The sequence below is a fragment of the Prunus dulcis genome, chromosome 1, assembly GCF_902201215.1.
Source record: "Prunus dulcis chromosome 1, ALMONDv2, whole genome shotgun sequence".
Classification (NCBI taxonomy): domain Eukaryota; kingdom Viridiplantae; phylum Streptophyta; class Magnoliopsida; order Rosales; family Rosaceae; genus Prunus; species Prunus dulcis.
Genome location: NC_047650.1, coordinates 20,384,860 through 20,401,778, shown reverse-complemented (window position 1 = coordinate 20,401,778; position 16,919 = coordinate 20,384,860). Strand labels below are relative to the sequence as shown.

The window sequence follows — 16,919 nt, the reverse complement described above, 5'->3', positions numbered from 1 at the left end:
TATTTTTTTTTATCGTAGTTTCTAAGTACTAAAATAAAAATCTCAATTCTGTTTGTGTGGATTTTGCATTTATGGAGAGTCCGCGCGTGGTCAGACACGCTGCCAAGCCCCTAGTCCCGCCATTTCAAAAACCCACCAACTTCTTTTTTATTTTATTGGAAAAATCGACCAAGTTCCCAACATTTGAAGAGAAAAAATAAAAAACAACTGTTTATTTATTTTTTTTATTAAAAAATTTTTTGAAATAGATTTCTGATTCTCACCACCAACTCCAAAGCATACCCATAACCTTTAACAAGAAGAATTTATTATTAACAACTGAACGCAAACACTGATAAAACTACACACAATACAACAATTTTATCAACTAAATCAACTCTCATTGGTTAGAAACTGTTAATTGTTTGTTAAAGAAAGTTCCGGCATTCAGTTTCGGTAATTGCGAAATTACTGGCTCTCTTTTTAGCTTTTTAATTTGAAGCCTCCCAAGATTATTCCATCAGCTTTATTTAACTAATTTTTCTGTAATTGGGGAGCATTGTTTACTTTCACGCGCCTCCGTGGCGCCTGTGATCCTCAGCAAGGGGAAGCGATCATGTGAGACAAAGTGCATAGTGGTCCCACCCGGTATGAGCTCAAAGATCCCCACGCGCATTTACAGGGCGTGAGCTCCAATCTGTCTACCCCGCCCTGCCTGCCTCTACCTGTTTGTGTGACTCTACCCAAAGTTTTGAAGTCCCTTCCCTTGTTATATTTGCCCTTCCAAAATCCCACCTTTTAATCTCTCTCTCTCTCTCTCTCTCTGAGTCTCTCTGTTGTGACTGATTTTGTTTTGTTTGTTGAAGCTGATTTTTGCAATCATATTCTGGGGTTTTCTGTGTTGTTGAGAGTCAATGACAGCTCCAAACATGGCGACGATTGCTGCTTCTCTGGAGAGGTCTCTCCAAAACTGCTCCTTGAACCACCATCATCACCACCAGCAACAGCAACAGAGCAGCAGCTGCATCTTCACAGGCGGTGAAGGGCAAGGGTCAAGCGTTACGCGGCAGGGAAGGTCATCGTCTTCAACCTCATCAACCTCAGATGATATTGCGCACCAGAATCAACTGCTTCCCAATTACAGCAATGACGCCACTTTAGAGCTCAACTCCCATGTCTCTCTTCCTTACCATTGGGAACAATGCCTCGATTTAAAGGTTGGTTCTTTTCCCTCCTCCTTCAACTAACAAAACCCATGTTTTTGTTTGGTCTTTTTATCCTTTTTCAAGCTTGAATAAATGCAAAAACACGGCAGATCTTGCAACTTCTTCAATAAATTCCTCAACTTTCTGAATGTACAGGGGAGCTTTCACTCATGGATTGTTGTATTTAATGCTTTATTCTCTCTTTAATTTCATTAATTGCTTACAGTATTTAATGCTTCATGCTCTCTTTAGTTGAAAGCTAAGAAAAAAAGGAAAGCCCTTTCTTTTATAAATCTGAGAGTCAAGATAGGGTACCATTCCAGACCAAAAATTCTCAGAAAGGGAAGAAGCTTTTCTTTTCAAAGCTTTTTACTTTTCACTCAAAAAAGAAAAGCTTCATTGGTTTTGACATTCCTGTTTGTACATTTCAGTAAAAAGAGATTAACTTTTTTCTTTTCTGTGTTTGATCATCTCATGATAGATTTTCCTCTCCTGGTTGCAATAAAGGAGAACTCTGTTTGGTTTGCAAACTCTGCAATATGTCAAACGAGAGAAACTTTAAAAATAAAATAAAAATCTGGGCTTTATGATACACAGTCGTTTTCAATAGCCAGTACACTTACTTGTTCAACTTACAAAGCCAACAAGTACAAAGACCAAATTTTTTGTTTAAGGTGCTGGTGTTAATTAATTGTATGATGATGGGTTTAATTCTAATTAATGTTTACTTATTTGCAGACAGGGGAGATTTACTACATAAACTGGAGGAACGGGATGAAAGCAAAAGAAGATCCAAGAGCAAGAGCAGAATACAGTGGAGAATACTACTCAGAAGACGAAAATAGCTCCTATGATAGCGAAGAGTCTTCGACCGAGTCGTCGCCATCTTCGTGCAGACAGAGGTATCAGCTGCAGAAGATAGAGAATATTAACAATAACGAGCACAATAATATTAACAACAACAACAATAATAATAATAATAATAGTAATAATGTGTTGGTAGTGGCTGGCTGCAAAGCCTGTCTCATGTATTTCATGGTTCCAAAACAGCTCGAAGACTGCCCCAAATGCTCTGGTCAACTTCTCCACTTTGATCGATCCGAAAATGGCTCTCCATGATCATCCATCACATTCATTTCTCTTCAATTTCTTACCCCACTTTTTTTTTATTTTTCTTTTGTTTTGTTTTGCTTTTTTTCTTTCTCTATCCATCCCGGAAACTAGAATCCATTTGTGCTCTAAAAAGCTCCACTGAGTCCGAGACTCTGAATTGATAGACAGATTACAAATGGGTTATTAGTTTGGTGGTGGTTGTTTAACTAATCCTTTGTTTTTTTTTTTTTAAATTTTGGTTGAATTGTTTGGGAGAGAGGCCATGGGAGTGGCATAGACGAGACCCTACAGTGCCAGCGTAGAAACAAGGTAGCAGGAATTATATTTGGTAATGATTGCGACGTGTAGGTTTCCTTCTCTTTTGTTCCATGATCATCTCTTATTTTATTTATCTTCACATTTTCTATATATTTTTTTTTAATATCCAGATTATTCGTTATTATTTAACAAAGTACTCATCAATCATATCATGAGAAACCCGCAATAATTCCGCTAAGAATTTATTACGCAAACTCTGCAATTTGTTTCCTTGGAGGACAGATATTAATGGATGTCAATGTTTGTCATACGCATATATGGTAGTTTTTCTTTCTTATCCGATAATTTGATTTGTCAAGCTATTACACTAAAACCAGGACCATGACCATCATGTCATTCAATCAATAGAACCAATGAACTGGAAGCACGATTTAGAGTGTTGATTGAAAGTTAACCACTTAAAATGCTATATTATTTACAAAGAATTTGTAGTTTATGTGGTTAAAAGTATTTATCTCTGCATTTGATGTCCCATCCACCACGTATGAAATCGAGCTACAGAACAAAGCCTATTCATCAAAATGAGCAAATTTCACTCATACCTCGCTAGATTTGATTGCTGATCCAAAGTGATCCGACAATATGATAATTGAACTTACCATTAAACTAATTGAACTTACCATTAAACTAAGAACTAATTAGTAATCCAATATGTGGTTGAGTCATTTATAACCATAGCATTTTATGCAAGTGGTAGGTCTAGTCTTAGTTAGGTATAAGGGTTAATCCTATATTTACAGTACACCGAAATATGTAAGCTTTGTTGTAGCTGTCATGTAAAGCACTATTCGTCCACACACCCAAAATCAAAGTTTAAATTTATCCCTCTTCCTCTGGTACCTAATTAATAATACATATTGACAATGCTTGCTATTCTAAGATTCTTGGTTGGAATTTTATTAATTCGTTTTATATTAATTAATGATTTTTCTCATCGAAAGTCAAAGATCACATAAAAAAAAATTTGTATGAGCCAACTATATTCCAAAATCCTTCAATGCACGCGTGAGTAGTGGATGGAGTGGGTTTTGCTAAAGTAATGGCGTGTAGCTGAACGCAAAAGCTTTGGTGAAGAAAAAAATCAATTAAACCAAAGTCAAAATTTTAATTTAGGCTGCCCAAATAAATAAATTGCGGCCACCTTGACCTTTCCATAGCCTAGAAACGTTCATTGGCCATGCCTATGCCGGAGGACTCGAGGTGTGTTTTGTAAGATTAGTAATAAATAATTTGAAGATTTTTGTAGAATTTTGATATTAAAAAATAGTTGTAGAATTTTACATTGAATGAGTCTAATCCCAATCCCAATGGATGGTATAAAAAGAAGTCAGCGCTAAACAGTTTTGCTCTGAGAATTTTTTAAAATTCTTGTAATATAATAATAATATACTTTTTAAAAGTTTTAATGTGCTTTCTACTGTAGTTTATGGGTTTCTCTTGTCATACAATTTCATCATTTCATGCGGTTTCAACTTCCAAAAGTCAAGGGATTAATTTCCTAATTAGTTAGAAGATTAGGGATCGTATAAAAATGTATTAGGATTTGGTATTTGTTGAAGGCAGAAACACAAACCGGAGTTTCCACCATGAAGTGGAAGAGATTATAAGCATGCAGGACAAATTCTGTCCAAATAAAATTCTGAGTCAGGGAGAATATCTTTCTTTTTCCTTTTCAATTTCAAAAGATGACAACTTTGAGGGTCCCAAAATGCATGATGGTTGGTCGACATTACCGAGTTTAATTTCAACACTCCTCCTCCTCCTCCTCCTCCTATGTCCATGTTCTAATCGACCTTTACTATTATCAGCACAGAGAATCCTTGGTGCTGTATCGTTTGACCTCCAGACCATACATCATTAGTTTTTTGCCCAAACATTATAAGTTTTGTCCCATGATGTCATGTGTTCTTGTCGTCTTGATGCAGATTTCTACCACTATTTTGTTTATGTTCTTTCTATTGCAGCACGTTATGGAGAAGATCTATAATAACTTTCGAAAGGAACTGAAAATATTTTGTTTGGAAATGTTCACTGTGATTTATGTCATTTAGTCATCTTATAAAGGAAAACTTTTCCCATAAAAAGTTGTCGGGCAACTTTCTTCAAGGGCCATTTCAAGTAAAAAAACTTGTATGAAATAGGGATACCACATTTTTACTATTTTCGGCCAATCACAGAATGCCACAAGAAAAAGTTATCACGCATGACATACCGTAATTAAATAAAATAGAAAAATAGTATTATTCCTGTTTTATGTAATTATTTCTCCATTTCAAGAGAACTAGTAAATTTTTTTTTTTAAATGTACACAAAAACCATATTCTTAAATATTTATATATATGTAATGTAATGTAAGTGGTTACTTTGAATTCTGCAGAGTGAGGCTATGGCGCTATGGAATTTCAAGAGAATGATTTTAGCTCCAAAATTTTGAAATGGCGAAGAAAAGACAAATCTGACTCACCTAATCTCATCTCCGGGTGTTTATGGGTATCCGAATTCCGAAGCGAATCCAAATATCACTTTCAAAACTTTAGCTTCCGGCATTTGTAAAGTTCATTACTGCATTCCTTGTGCATATCGCCACCAAGTCTGATCCATGTCCTCACTTCGATTCTCCACAAGAGAGAGTGAGCCTATGCAAATGACAAGGAGCCTTGAAAAGCGACATCATGTGCATATGTACACACACTAACGATGTTACCATTGTAAAAAATGTTTTTACAGTAGAATTGAATAATTGAGTTAATAATATATATGGCAGAAGTTAAATTTAATATACATATACATGCATGGTGCATATGTTGTTTGCTCTGTGTTTGTAGGATTTCGAGGCCCTCTGTCCTAAAAGATTCGAATTTCAGAGGGACAGAGATAGATGGATGGTGATGGTTGAATAATTTGGTACAATAGAAAGAGATCAGGTAAGATGGATGGATGCATGTATATATATATATATATGGTCCAAGAAAGAATATATATAGCTGGCTGGCTGGGACTAGTGTGGAGAAAACAAAGGAAGCTTTCCTGGTTGGTTGGCAGAATTAAAGGAATCTATGCATCAAAGAGTGCACTGTGGCACTGTGCCCCCTGTGGACTCTGGGCTCTGTATATTATGCAGATGAGTGAAGTTGAAGGTGAAGGTGGTGAGACTGTGACATGTATGTATGTAATGTTATATGAGAGAGAGAGAGAGAGAGAGAGAGCGGCAAAGGAAGGGGAAGAATTAAAACCTCTCTCTCTCTTCTCTGTCTTAATAATTTCTCTCTTTCTTTGAGTGAGTAGTGAGTTGCATTGCATTGCATGGTCAAAGACAAAGGGACTGATACTGGTAAGTACTGGACTGGAGCCTGGGGAGGGTAACTGATAAGGACCCTCTTATTATTTACAAGCCTATATATATATATATATATATATTATATTTTGAATTTACCATCTATCCTTTTTTTAATGATCCAGACGTTTCTCTGTGGAGTCTGTACATATGGAATCTCTGTTTGTCGGTTTCTCTATCCCCCACTCCTTGTGTGTTTCTTCCATTTTGCATCTTTAATTTCAAACTACTTAAAAGTATGTCCCCATCTTTAATTTTGCAAATATTAATTGCATGTTTTACTTCAACTAAACCCACTTAACCACCCTTTTATTCCTGCTTAAATATTAGCCACGGCAGTGTGCTCGACCAACTGTCAGTGAGGCAGTAAGGAACACGTTAACATATAAATCCAAGAAAACAGAGGATAAATGAATAACAAAACCGAAACCGAGCAACTGTGCCTCCACTGATTACACACACATATATTATTCTCTTATTCGGATGTATGCACGTTATTATCGTGTGAACGCCATAGTAAACAAAGAGAAAAGCATGAAGGAGTAGTACAACATACACAACATCCACACAACATCCAGATATCCGCATAGCATAATTTCCGTGTATATATATATATATATATATGTCAATCGCATTGTGGACATCAAGATTGTAAAGAGGAATTGAAGGACTCAGAAAGGCATAATCCATCTGCTATAGCTAACCAAAGAAGCAGTTGCAGTACATTATCAACTTGCTTTGAAATCTAACGCACATTGTGTAAGAATATACATGTATGTAATGTAACATAGAGTTTATGATTTCTCATGTTGAGTTACAATGGTTTTGGTAAAGGATTCAAATTTTCTTTTCTACTTTTTTGCTGAATTTTTGGAGGATGAATTGTTAGGTGAGATTGTGTTAGAAGGCCAAACATTGTGCAGGTCAGGTTAGGTTGGGTTACATGGTGGATGGGCTTTATTTCTGATTCTGAGCAGTTATTGTTCTGGGACGAACATTAGGCGTCCCATGGGCCCATAACTTTCGACGGTGACATTTCTGAATGAAGTAGGTGGCTGCTATATATTCAACTTGCTCTAGTCAGTGCACTGGGTTTTCAGGTAGCTTCCCAATATCACTATGAATTTTGAGAGTGAGAGAGTCAATGTGCGCGAGAGAGTTGACTGTGGACACCCTGTTCTTGCAAAGTAAATTTAGATTTTAGTCACAAAAAAAATTTTACTTTTGAAAAAAGCAAAACTTTTCAAAAAAGACAGAAAAACCCCTCAACTTTCAAATAAAAAACATGCAAATATAAAAGATTCATTAGGAAATTCAAAAATAAATCAGGGTCTTTTTTTCCATTTTGGCTTCTTTTAAAAATATTTTTCTCTCCTTTGGCATTTTGCAAAATGTCACCGTGAAAAAGACGAAACCCTAAACCCTAATAGGGAAAATAACAAAGTTTCCAAAAATTATTAAAACACAAAAACTGGATTTTGGGTTGTTAAAAGATCTCGAATGCCTGAAAATTCCATACGTCATGGCAAAGTGATGAGTTTTACTTGTGATGTCGTTCTCTTTGAATCGATGGGTCATGTGCCCAAATCTGAGCGCAATGCCCAGACTTATAGTTTTTCAGATTTGCCCTTACGCGTGCATCTCTCTAACTCCTCTTCAATTGCTTCCGTCATCTGTTCTACATCATTTAGTGAGATTTTTGTTGTTGTTCATATTGTTTGATATAATTGAGAATTTAATGGCAGATGTAGTTACAGTATGGAACCATGTTAAATCCCCCGAAAAAAGGTGATAGCACCATGATCAAACTCAACCATTTGAGATGTGGAAACTAAGCACGGCTCTATTGTAAAGATTTACATGAGCCGATTGAATGTGTTGTAAAGACGGACCTGTAAATTTAACTTGGGGTTTTGATACACCTTCGTTACCTACAGTTGCAATAATCTGTTTGCATTGCTCGAGTGTAAGGTGTGGTGCTATGGTCTGCAATTGATGGAATTGAGAAGTCTCAGGGCTTTGGACAGCTATTACCTCAGATGCACCGATACGTCAGTTTGGAGGGGTATGCTCGTATCGGATACGGCTCTGATACGATACGGCACCGATACGGCTCCGATACGTATCTGATACGCCACGTGGCGTATCGTTGACTTATATGGCATGTTGACTTCTCGATACGGATCCGATACGTCCTCGATACGGTCGCTATACGGCATCGATACGTTTGGGGTTAAAAACGAAAATATTTGCAGACTTTGGGGGTGATTTTGAAAGTTTCTAAACATTTGGGGTTAAAATGTAAAAACACAAACTATAATTTCAGATTGCTGTCTGTCGAGAGGCTAGGTTTTTGGGGTTTCATTTCAACAGAACAGAGGCCAAGATAACACCGGAAAGAGCGGAAGATTTAGTATTTGTGCATAGCAATCTTCGTCTCCTTTCAAGGAAAAGGCCCGAATATAAAGAAGGGGAAATTCATATGTGGGATGTTGGAAGCGATGCATTTGATTCCATGGATTTGGAAAATGCCGGAGTGCTTGAGATTGCAAACCTCTCTCTTGATGAACCGGACTTAGAAGGCATCATATTTACCCATGATGAATGAAGTTAGAGCTTTGAGAAGTGATTTCTAATGTTTTAATTTGTGCTTTGTTTATGGATACTTGTATTTTGTGTGTTTTGGTTAATTTTTGCGTTGTTTATGGAGATTTGAATGAAGTTATGTGTTTTGTTAATGTTTTGAAATTATTATTGGTGAAATATCAATTTTCAAATTTTCTAGTTATATTATTTTTAAATATATATTATTTTAATCGCCGTATCGGTACCGTATCCGTATCCTATTTTTTGGAGATTTGCCGTATCAGCGTATCGTATCGTATCGTATCGCCGTACCGTATCCTTATCGGTGCAACATAGGCTATTACGTATCTTAACAGTCTCTCTGAGTTTTTTGTTTTCTATTCGTCTCTTTTTGAAGTAGAGAACATACAAAAGTACCTAACCTCTACGATATGCACATGTAATCTCAATCCAAATTTGTAACATTGAAAACAGAGGATATATGAATTACAAAAAATCTGTGACAATTAGTTGCAGACTTGCAGTGAATTCTCAATGGCTTTGAAATCTGACACAAGGTTTAGGAGGTGATATCCCAGGCCTTTTCAAAGTTATCAATCTGCACAGCACCTAATAAGTTTATGATTTATCATTTTGATGAGGGGCCTTGCTCAACTTCCTCCAGCTGGCTTGAATGGTGGATAGAGTACTGACCCTCAGGTAAGCAGTAAGCTCCTGTTTCTCTTTGGGTTTTCTTTTCTTCTTTTCTAAATTGGTAAAGGGTGGACTGTTAGGTGACCTACTTCTAGAATGGCAGGTGGAAGTTACATGGAGATTAACTTTTTGTTTATGTATTAACTTTGTTTTATTGCTCGAATTTTTATGGGAAGATCAATTAAAATTATAATGCTAAAATGAAGCCAAAACTCGATGGAAATGAGAAAAGCATGTTCCACATGATTTCCACACCAAGACTCACCGGGTGGTCAATTATATAGTTTATATATACGGCTAACAGACATAACCCTCTTCCCTGTACTGGTTTTCTAGCCTTTGCACTAAGCTAGGATTGAAGTCGAAAAGCAGAGCAATGAGTTACAGGCCTGTTCCTGGTGAGCCTCCACCCCCACCCCCGCCAGGCAAGTGATCAAGTCACCAACCACATTTTCTTTAACCACCCTTCTGGTTCATGTTATATGTACTAATTGCTTGTTTTGACAAATACATGTTCCTTGCCTCCGCCAGAGTATGCACCGCCGCCGCCGCCGCCGCCCCCTCCCCCGCCGCCGCCAGACTACCCTCCTCCTCCAGGCCCCCCACCACCACCTGGCTATCAGGGTTACTATTATCCGCCGCCACCGCCAAACCCAACTCCACCCCCGCCCCCTTCACACCAAGAGGATGGTGAACCTGACTGCTGTTCAGTCCTCAGAGGCTGGTATGTTCATGTTCTCCATATCCTTCTGTTACCACAAGCTCTTTAATTGTTTGATTTGATCATCATATTTGGCTTGAATTGAATAAATGTGTGTTTTACTCTTTGTTCTTTATCTGTTTTCTCTAAAAAAATTAGGACTAATTAAAATGACTTTTTGGCTTCCTTGGTTCTTCTCCCACCACTTCACTGATCCCAACCTCTCTTGTGTTGCATTTGCAGTTTGGCTGCAATTTGTTGCTGCTGGATATTGGACGCATGCTGTAATTAGGCCCTTAGATGCAATCTGATCTTTATTTGAGATGTCCTACAGTAGTGTTGCAGTATTACTGGAAAATTGAAACTGTAGATGCACGTTACGAAGACAAGCGCATGCTTTACATGATGAAGGGGAAGGTTTTCTTGTTTGACACTTTCATGTTTGCAATTGTAATCCTATATTTTAAGTTCATTTCAAAGTTGTACTTCTACGTGTAACACTAGTGGAGTAGGCATCCAGCTCAATTTGAACTTATAATATTGAAACATTAATTTACAATTTAGTATGTATGGGGCAATAACCTCATTGTTTTACCAGAGAACAACCATAGCGTCAATTGTGATTACTTATCCAAAATCACTTCAATTAAGATTATTTATCCAAAATCACTTCCAAACGAGAACCTTCAGTTGCAGTTCGACAAGTAAAGTTAGTGTAGGTATGCAAACTCAATTTGAACTTATTATATTTAAAACATTAATTTACACTAAATAATATCATATGCGTAGATATCTGAAACAAAGGTTACAATTTACAAACACATAAAACACACGGAAGCAAAGGATAGAATACAATGAATTACAGATTCAACTAAACCATAATCCTACAAACAAATCAACAAAGCCAAAACTCTGAAAATCAAAGCTCAAAGGAAGATGATGATCCTGAGGATCCAAAAGGAAAATTCATCTTCAAGCTCTAGCCAACAACCGGTTGCGCTGAATTCCCAGCTGTTCTGAAATCTGAGACACTGTCTAAGAGGTGATGGGATGCCTTTTCGAAATTAATAAATCCCATAAACCAGAATTCATGGCCATCTATGGTGACAATCTGAATGTACTTCTCTGGTGGACTCTCTTTCATGACCACAGGGTTCACTGTACCTATATTTGCCAAAGGTATCATCACCTGTTCAAGAACACAGATTTCCAGTCAATACAAATTACTTCCATCAATTTTCTCAAAAGGGTTCATTTAATTCAGTGTTATTTACCTTGTAGTAGCTCCAAGCTGCCTGTCCAGATGGGGTAGTGAAAGTTAAAGGACGATCGCTGCAGAAAGCAAGCCTGGCAGTTGAGAGATACAGAGTGCCAGCGACAGGACCTGTGGAACTGGAAAGGTAGCAGGCGAAGGTCTTCTTGAGCTTCTCGTTCGGATCAGTCGCGAAAATCTGCTTAAATAGAGACTCAAATCCACCTTCAGTTATGGCTTTTGCCGTCAAGTTGACCTTCCCCCAGGCAGCTTCAGAAACAGAGGGCCCTGTTTTGAGGTTGTGCCAGATGTTTCTAGCTATGGTCTCGGCCTTGGCACTCCACGAATTGAACACGTGGATCGCAGGCTCAAAAGGGTTGTTGCTGGGCTTGTTTATGGGAGCGCACTGGACATAGGGTTGTTGCTGCTGGTGAATTTGCTGGTGATCAGATGCTTTCCATTGGGCGGCTCTCTGGTTGTCTGGGTGGACATTTGGGGCTGCTGGGGCTCCCATGATGTGGGTCCCATATTTCTTGGTGTCTTCCTCCTCTGCTGGAGATGATGAAGATGAATGTGGTGGCGGTGGTTGCTGAGGCGTCTGTGAGTCCTGATGATCAGTAACAGTGGCAAGGGATGGAGAATTGGATTCTGGGTCTTTGGCTGCTTGAGATGATTGGTTATGGGGGTGTGTTTCTTCTGGTATGCCTGCCATGTTTAGAGAACTGATGAGCTGATAAATGATGGTTTTTCTTCTTTCCTTTGCTTTGTTTTCTTGTGTTTATAATCTGTTGAGAGATAAAATGAGTTTTTATAGAGTGGAAGGTTCAGGAATTTCCAGAATATCTGAAAAAGTGACACACGGCTCTGTTATGTGAATGCCTTTGCCTTTGCCTTTGCCTTTTTAGCGAAGCAAAGTGTTGTGTTTATTCAGGAAGCTAGCGGCAGAATTACAAGCTCTCCCTCGGCCTAATTGACCAGTTGTTGTGGTCAGGACAAAAATCAAGAAGCTTCATAAGGATAACTAGTCTAACCTTGTCACCGACTGACCGTCATAAAAGCATTTGTAATAATCTACATTATTGTGGAGGAGCTTGCATTTATCCATAACTTTTCTCTTGTGAATTTCTGTTTTTTTTTAATTCCCCAAAGTAATAAGCTTTAAGTAACCTCATAAAGTTGATGAGCATGTCATCATGTATGCCAAGTTGTTTATATCGATCCTTCCAAAAGAAAAGTAATGCATGCTGGTTGACACTGACATAGCTACGTTCCCGCCAAGTGTCCTCCTCCCCAATGCAGCACTGACACTTCAAAGAAACTTTGGAGAGAAGAAAGGTTTAATATTTCATTCGAGCAGAGCACTCAACAACGCATAATCCCAGAAGTCAGCCAAATCATCGGATAAGGCAAAAGAACAATGAGTTACCAACACATCCATGTTCAACATGAACAGCATCCCCCACCAGGCAAGCCATTTATAATACAATTGTAAATTTCCCCCAATTTTGGATTTGTTTAATTATCCAATAATAATCATTTGTGTTGGGTGTGTGACTGAATTTTCAGGGTACCCACAAGAGTATCCTCAGCCGCCGGACTTGCCACCTCCACCGCCACGGCCAGGGTTCCCAAATCCATCTCCTCCGCCACAAGAATATGGATATCAGGGTTACTTCTATGAAGGGTACCAACCCCCACTATCAGCTGCCCCACCTCCCCTCCGCCCATACCACCACTACCACCAAGATGACTATGCCTGCGATTCTCTCTTTAGAAGCTGGTATGTATGTATGTCTCTGCTTTCTATCTATTATATCCCTATTAATATCTATTGTTTATGTTTATGTTCATAGGGTCCAATACAATCCAAGTTTCTATTTTCCATCCAATTGATTGTATATTTCCTGTTTCGAATCTCCTCAATGTCATCAAGTTAAGTCAATAGTTGCATGTAACATCAAACATTGGATTGCAAGTGAATATATGCCGTTTGTTTTGTTTATCATCTGATATCTCCCCCCTCGTTGGTTACAATTCGCAGTTTGGCTGCACTTTGCTGCTGCTGCTTGTTGGAGCGCTGCTGCTTCTAGATATGCATAATAATAGCCTGCTCTGCTGCTGCCGTTGTATTCTTGGTTTCTGTTTTGCTCTTGATTTCTTACAAACCTGCAAGACTAAAATTCAATCAATCTGTATGTCGTTAAACGTAGCTTGTGTTATTCTCAATAAATTAAACTGAGAAGCAAGTAGATACAATTTTATGGCTTTTATGTCAAGTGTGGTGCGACTTTGATCGAATAGGATCCCAAAACCTTTTTTTACATTTGAGGCTTGCTTTATACATGAGTTGAGTAGGTTTGGTGATGAAGGGTTGCCCTTGTCAAAAGCCCATTCTGATTCTTGGCATGCACGCTGGTTTGAAAATTTAACTTGAGCTGGTTTAAGGTATGGGAGAAAAGCTTTGGATTAGCCATCAACAACACTCCACGTGAAACCCATTTTGTTGCCCATTTCCTTACTAATGCCGACCTAGCTGGTTTTATCTTTCTTTGTTTCTGGCTCTTTAAGAAATAAAATAAAGTTTGAAAATATTACAAGTATGGCAGGCTGATCATCGGTTAGGAGATCGACTATGACAGCCCAATTCAGGCATGAAAAATGACAAATTTTGTCGATAACTTTTCTTATCAATTTATTCATATTAGAAATAGTAATCGTTGCTTTGTGATTATAACAAGTCGAATTTTAAACGGGGATTAATCTCATTCGTCGAGTATAGAGACACCTTGTGATATTTACTAAAAACTAAAAAAAAAAAATAGTAATTGATGGTTGTAAGCATAACGAATCACACACTACAAATTTAAGTAGTTTATTTATCAATCAGGTAATTCCTAGCCAATCCACATTCTGATTCTTGGCTTGCCGCTTGTGGACAATCCACATAAGCAAGAAACAGTCGTGGGTTGAGCTGTTTTATCCTTTTCGGTACGAAAAATTCCTTATTTAAGATGGTTTCCTTTTCTTTATTTAATTTCAAATCCAATTTATCAGAAAAAGGAAACACTAAAAAGTCGCCTGAGTGTCTCGAAAATGGACTCGGCAAAAATATATTGTCTCGAAAATGAAAATGAAAATGAAAAATCAGATGTGATGAGCACTAAGTTTGGAGCCCAAGTAACTGCCCTCCTATAGATCCGCCTCAGTCGGTTAATATCGTCCTTCCTCTGCTCACTCCATCACAATTTCTCACACCTTGCAACCATGGCTCCTCCCAGTCTTCTCGGTCCTCCAGAGCTCACCAATCCCACCCACACCTCACCGCCCCAATCTCAACCCGTACCCGACCCCGACCCCAAACCCGAACCCGCCACCGGCGAACCCTTCGTTGACCTCATGGTCTCAAATTTCAACGACATAGCGATGGACAACAAACTCCCGATGGGCTTGACCGAGAATAATTCCGCCACCTATCTCTCCACCGGCAACCCCTGCCTCGATTTCTTCTTCCACGTGGTGCCGAACACCCCCGCCGACTACGTCAACAACCAGCTCCCGCTGGCCTGGACCCACAGCGCGCCGACCACGCTCAAGCTCATCTGCAACCTCCGCGGCGTACGCGGCACCGGAAAGTCTGACAAGGAACACTTCCACACGGCGGCGGTTTGGCTCCACAACCACCACCCCAAAACCCTTGCCTGCAATCTCAGGTCCTTTGCGGACTTCGGTTATTTCAAGGACCTACCCGAAATTCTCTACCGCCTTCTAGAAGGCGAGGACGTGCGGAGGAAACAGAAGGATGCGTTGAAGGAAAGAAAATCCGCCGGCGGCAGGAAGAAACATAGGTTGGGCTGTGACTTGAGCCCCGAAGCCGTTCCGTTCAAGAAAATCAAGACCGGGGGAGAGAAAAAAGCAGCCAAAAAGGACATGTCGAAGGAGGAAAATGAAGCGAAGGAGAAGGAGTGGGTAAAATCAGAAAAGGAAAAGGCAAGCGTGTTGAGGAAGGCGAAGAAGATCGCCATGGCCAAGAAGGCGGTTGCCAGGTATGGATCCGACCCGGATTTCCGATTCTTGCACAAGAGGGTTTCGGATCTTTTCGCCGAGTTGTTGAAGGCCGATATGGAGAATTTGAAGTCGAATCAGAGCAACAAGATCAGCCTCGCGGCCAAGTGGTGCCCTTCGATTGACTCTTCGTTCGATCGAGCCACTCTAATCTGCGAGAGCATTGCGAGAAAGGTGTTCCCGCGCGAATCGTACAAGGAATACGATTACGAAGGCATGGAGGAAACCCATTACGCTTACAGAGTGAGAGATCGGCTGAGGAAAGAGGTTCTGGTGCCGCTGAGGAAGGTGCTGGAGTTGCCGGAGGTTTATATGGGAGCGAAGCAGTGGGGTTCGCTTCCGTACAACAGAGTGGCGTCAGTGGCCATGAAGAATTACAAAAGGTTCTTCCTGAAGCACGACGAGGAGAGGTTCAAGAAGTACTTGGAGGACGTGAAGGCCGGCAAGGCGAAGATTGCGGCCGGTGCTCTGCTTCCCCATGAGATTATTGGGTCTGTGGAGGAAGGTGACGTCGGGGAAGTGGCTGAGCTTCAATGGAAGAGAATGGTGGAGGACATGTTGAAGGTGGGGAAGATGAAGAACTGCTTGGCCGTGTGTGACATGTCCGGTAGCATGCGTGGGACCCCCATGGAGGTGGCGATAGCGTTGGGGCTGTTGGTGTCTGAGCTGAGTGAGGACCCGTGGAAGGGGCTGGTGATCACATTCAGTAGGAATCCTCAGCTGCATTTGGTGAAAGGGGATGATCTGAAGACCAAGTGCCAGTTTGTGAGGGATATGCAGTTCGGAATGAACACTGATTTTCAGAAGGTGTTTGATTTGCTGCTGAGGGTTGCGGTGAAGGGGAATTTGAAGCCGGAGAATATGATCAAGAGGGTGATTGTGTTCAGCGACATGGAGTTTGATGAGGCTTCGGCCAACAGCTGGGAGACTGATTATGACGTGATACAGAAGAAGTTTAGGGAGCATGGTTATGGGAATGCGATCCCACAGCTGGTGTTTTGGAATCTGAGGGACTCGAGGTCTACACCGGTGCCCGGGAATCAGCCCGGGGTGGCTCTGTTGAGTGGCTTCTCTAAGAACTTGCTGAAGCTCTTCATGGACAACGATGGGGAAATCCGACCAGATGAATTCATGGAATTAGCCATCTCTGGAGAAGAATATCAGAAGCTGGTTGTGCATGATTGATTTATCAACCGATGAGTTTAGTTGGAGTTTTGTATGTTAATAAATGGGGATAATGCAGCTAGCTTGTGTTAGGTTTCAATTTTGTGCAAGGCGAAAAAGGTGAAATGAAATGAGAATGAATAGTTTTGGTCATACATAAATATATATACATACATATCTCTCTTGATTTCTACCATTATTTCTATGCTTGTTTTCTTTCATCCAAGGAAATAAAATTTTACGTAGGTGTTAATTTTTTTTATAATCTCCATACATTAGCCACATGACATGACAGAGTGAAAACTTGAAAAGTCCAGGCACAGTAGGTTTTTGCCATCTCTCGTCTATGTTTTGAGTTCAATGGAAAATTTTGAAAAATCAAACTTGAATGGCAATAGTCTCATAAATGTTAAAACAGACTGAAAACTAATGAGGAAATAACAAACGTATTCAAAAATTTTCCAACTCATAGAAATAATGGTAAGGCCATAGGCTGGCTTCTTGTAAACTGAA

At 39.6% G+C, this 16,919-nt stretch overlaps 5 protein-coding genes across 5 annotated transcripts; 4 read left to right on the top strand and 1 right to left on the bottom strand.

Annotated features, from left to right (window-relative positions):
- Positions 1-557: 557 nt before the first annotated feature.
- On the top strand, positions 558-2,703 carry LOC117614698 (putative uncharacterized protein DDB_G0284695). The gene is made up of 2 exons (XM_034343593.1): positions 558-1,196; positions 1,923-2,703. Exons 1-2 carry the CDS (start codon positions 894-896, stop codon positions 2,301-2,303), a joined length of 684 nt encoding a protein of 227 aa, XP_034199484.1. The 5' UTR covers positions 558-893; the 3' UTR covers positions 2,304-2,703.
- A 6,709-nt stretch (positions 2,704-9,412) lies between these two features.
- LOC117614947 (leucine-rich repeat extensin-like protein 3) lies at positions 9,413-10,491 on the top strand. The gene is made up of 3 exons (XM_034343886.1): positions 9,413-9,653; positions 9,760-9,952; positions 10,172-10,491. The coding sequence occupies exons 1-3, from the start codon at positions 9,605-9,607 to the stop codon at positions 10,218-10,220; spliced, it is 291 nt and encodes a 96-aa protein (XP_034199777.1). The 5' UTR covers positions 9,413-9,604; the 3' UTR covers positions 10,221-10,491.
- A 185-nt stretch (positions 10,492-10,676) lies between these two features.
- On the bottom strand, positions 10,677-12,076 carry LOC117615785 (GEM-like protein 5). Its single transcript, XM_034344940.1, has 2 exons — positions 11,203-12,076; positions 10,677-11,117 (listed from the first exon to the last, which is right to left on the bottom strand). The coding sequence occupies exons 1-2, from the start codon at positions 11,890-11,892 to the stop codon at positions 10,908-10,910; spliced, it is 900 nt and encodes a 299-aa protein (XP_034200831.1). The 5' UTR covers positions 11,893-12,076; the 3' UTR covers positions 10,677-10,907.
- Positions 12,077-12,286: 210 nt separating this feature from the next.
- Positions 12,287-13,503, top strand: LOC117615786 (cysteine-rich and transmembrane domain-containing protein WIH2-like). The gene is made up of 3 exons (XM_034344941.1): positions 12,287-12,646; positions 12,747-12,960; positions 13,222-13,503. Exons 1-3 carry the CDS (start codon positions 12,598-12,600, stop codon positions 13,268-13,270), a joined length of 312 nt encoding a protein of 103 aa, XP_034200832.1. The 5' UTR covers positions 12,287-12,597; the 3' UTR covers positions 13,271-13,503.
- A 724-nt stretch (positions 13,504-14,227) lies between these two features.
- LOC117616166 lies at positions 14,228-16,607 on the top strand. The gene has a single exon (XM_034345396.1). The coding sequence runs from the start codon at positions 14,445-14,447 to the stop codon at positions 16,425-16,427; it is 1,983 nt and encodes a 660-aa protein (XP_034201287.1). The 5' UTR covers positions 14,228-14,444; the 3' UTR covers positions 16,428-16,607.
- Positions 16,608-16,919: the final 312 nt, after the last annotated feature.

Excerpts from the sequence above, each read along its gene's own strand:
- LOC117615785 (XM_034344940.1), bottom strand. The coding sequence starts at position 11,892 with ATGGCAGGCATACCAGAAGAAACACACCCCCATAACCAATCATCTCAA. Across the intron at positions 11,118-11,202 it reads CAGCTTGGAGCTACTACAAG|GTGATGATACCTTTGGCAAA; the intron begins GTAAATAACACT and ends GTTCTTGAACAG.
- LOC117614698 (XM_034343593.1), top strand. The coding sequence starts at position 894 with ATGACAGCTCCAAACATGGCGACGATTGCTGCTTCTCTGGAGAGGTCT. Across the intron at positions 1,197-1,922 it reads AACAATGCCTCGATTTAAAG|ACAGGGGAGATTTACTACAT; the intron begins GTTGGTTCTTTT and ends ACTTATTTGCAG.
- LOC117615786 (XM_034344941.1), top strand. The coding sequence starts at position 12,598 with ATGAGTTACCAACACATCCATGTTCAACATGAACAGCATCCCCCACCA. Across the intron at positions 12,647-12,746 it reads TGAACAGCATCCCCCACCAG|GGTACCCACAAGAGTATCCT; the intron begins GCAAGCCATTTA and ends CTGAATTTTCAG. Across the intron at positions 12,961-13,221 it reads GATTCTCTCTTTAGAAGCTG|TTTGGCTGCACTTTGCTGCT; the intron begins GTATGTATGTAT and ends TACAATTCGCAG.
- LOC117616166 (XM_034345396.1), top strand. The coding sequence starts at position 14,445 with ATGGCTCCTCCCAGTCTTCTCGGTCCTCCAGAGCTCACCAATCCCACC.
- LOC117614947 (XM_034343886.1), top strand. The coding sequence starts at position 9,605 with ATGAGTTACAGGCCTGTTCCTGGTGAGCCTCCACCCCCACCCCCGCCA. Across the intron at positions 9,654-9,759 it reads TCCACCCCCACCCCCGCCAG|AGTATGCACCGCCGCCGCCG; the intron begins GCAAGTGATCAA and ends TGCCTCCGCCAG. Across the intron at positions 9,953-10,171 it reads TGTTCAGTCCTCAGAGGCTG|TTTGGCTGCAATTTGTTGCT; the intron begins GTATGTTCATGT and ends TTGCATTTGCAG.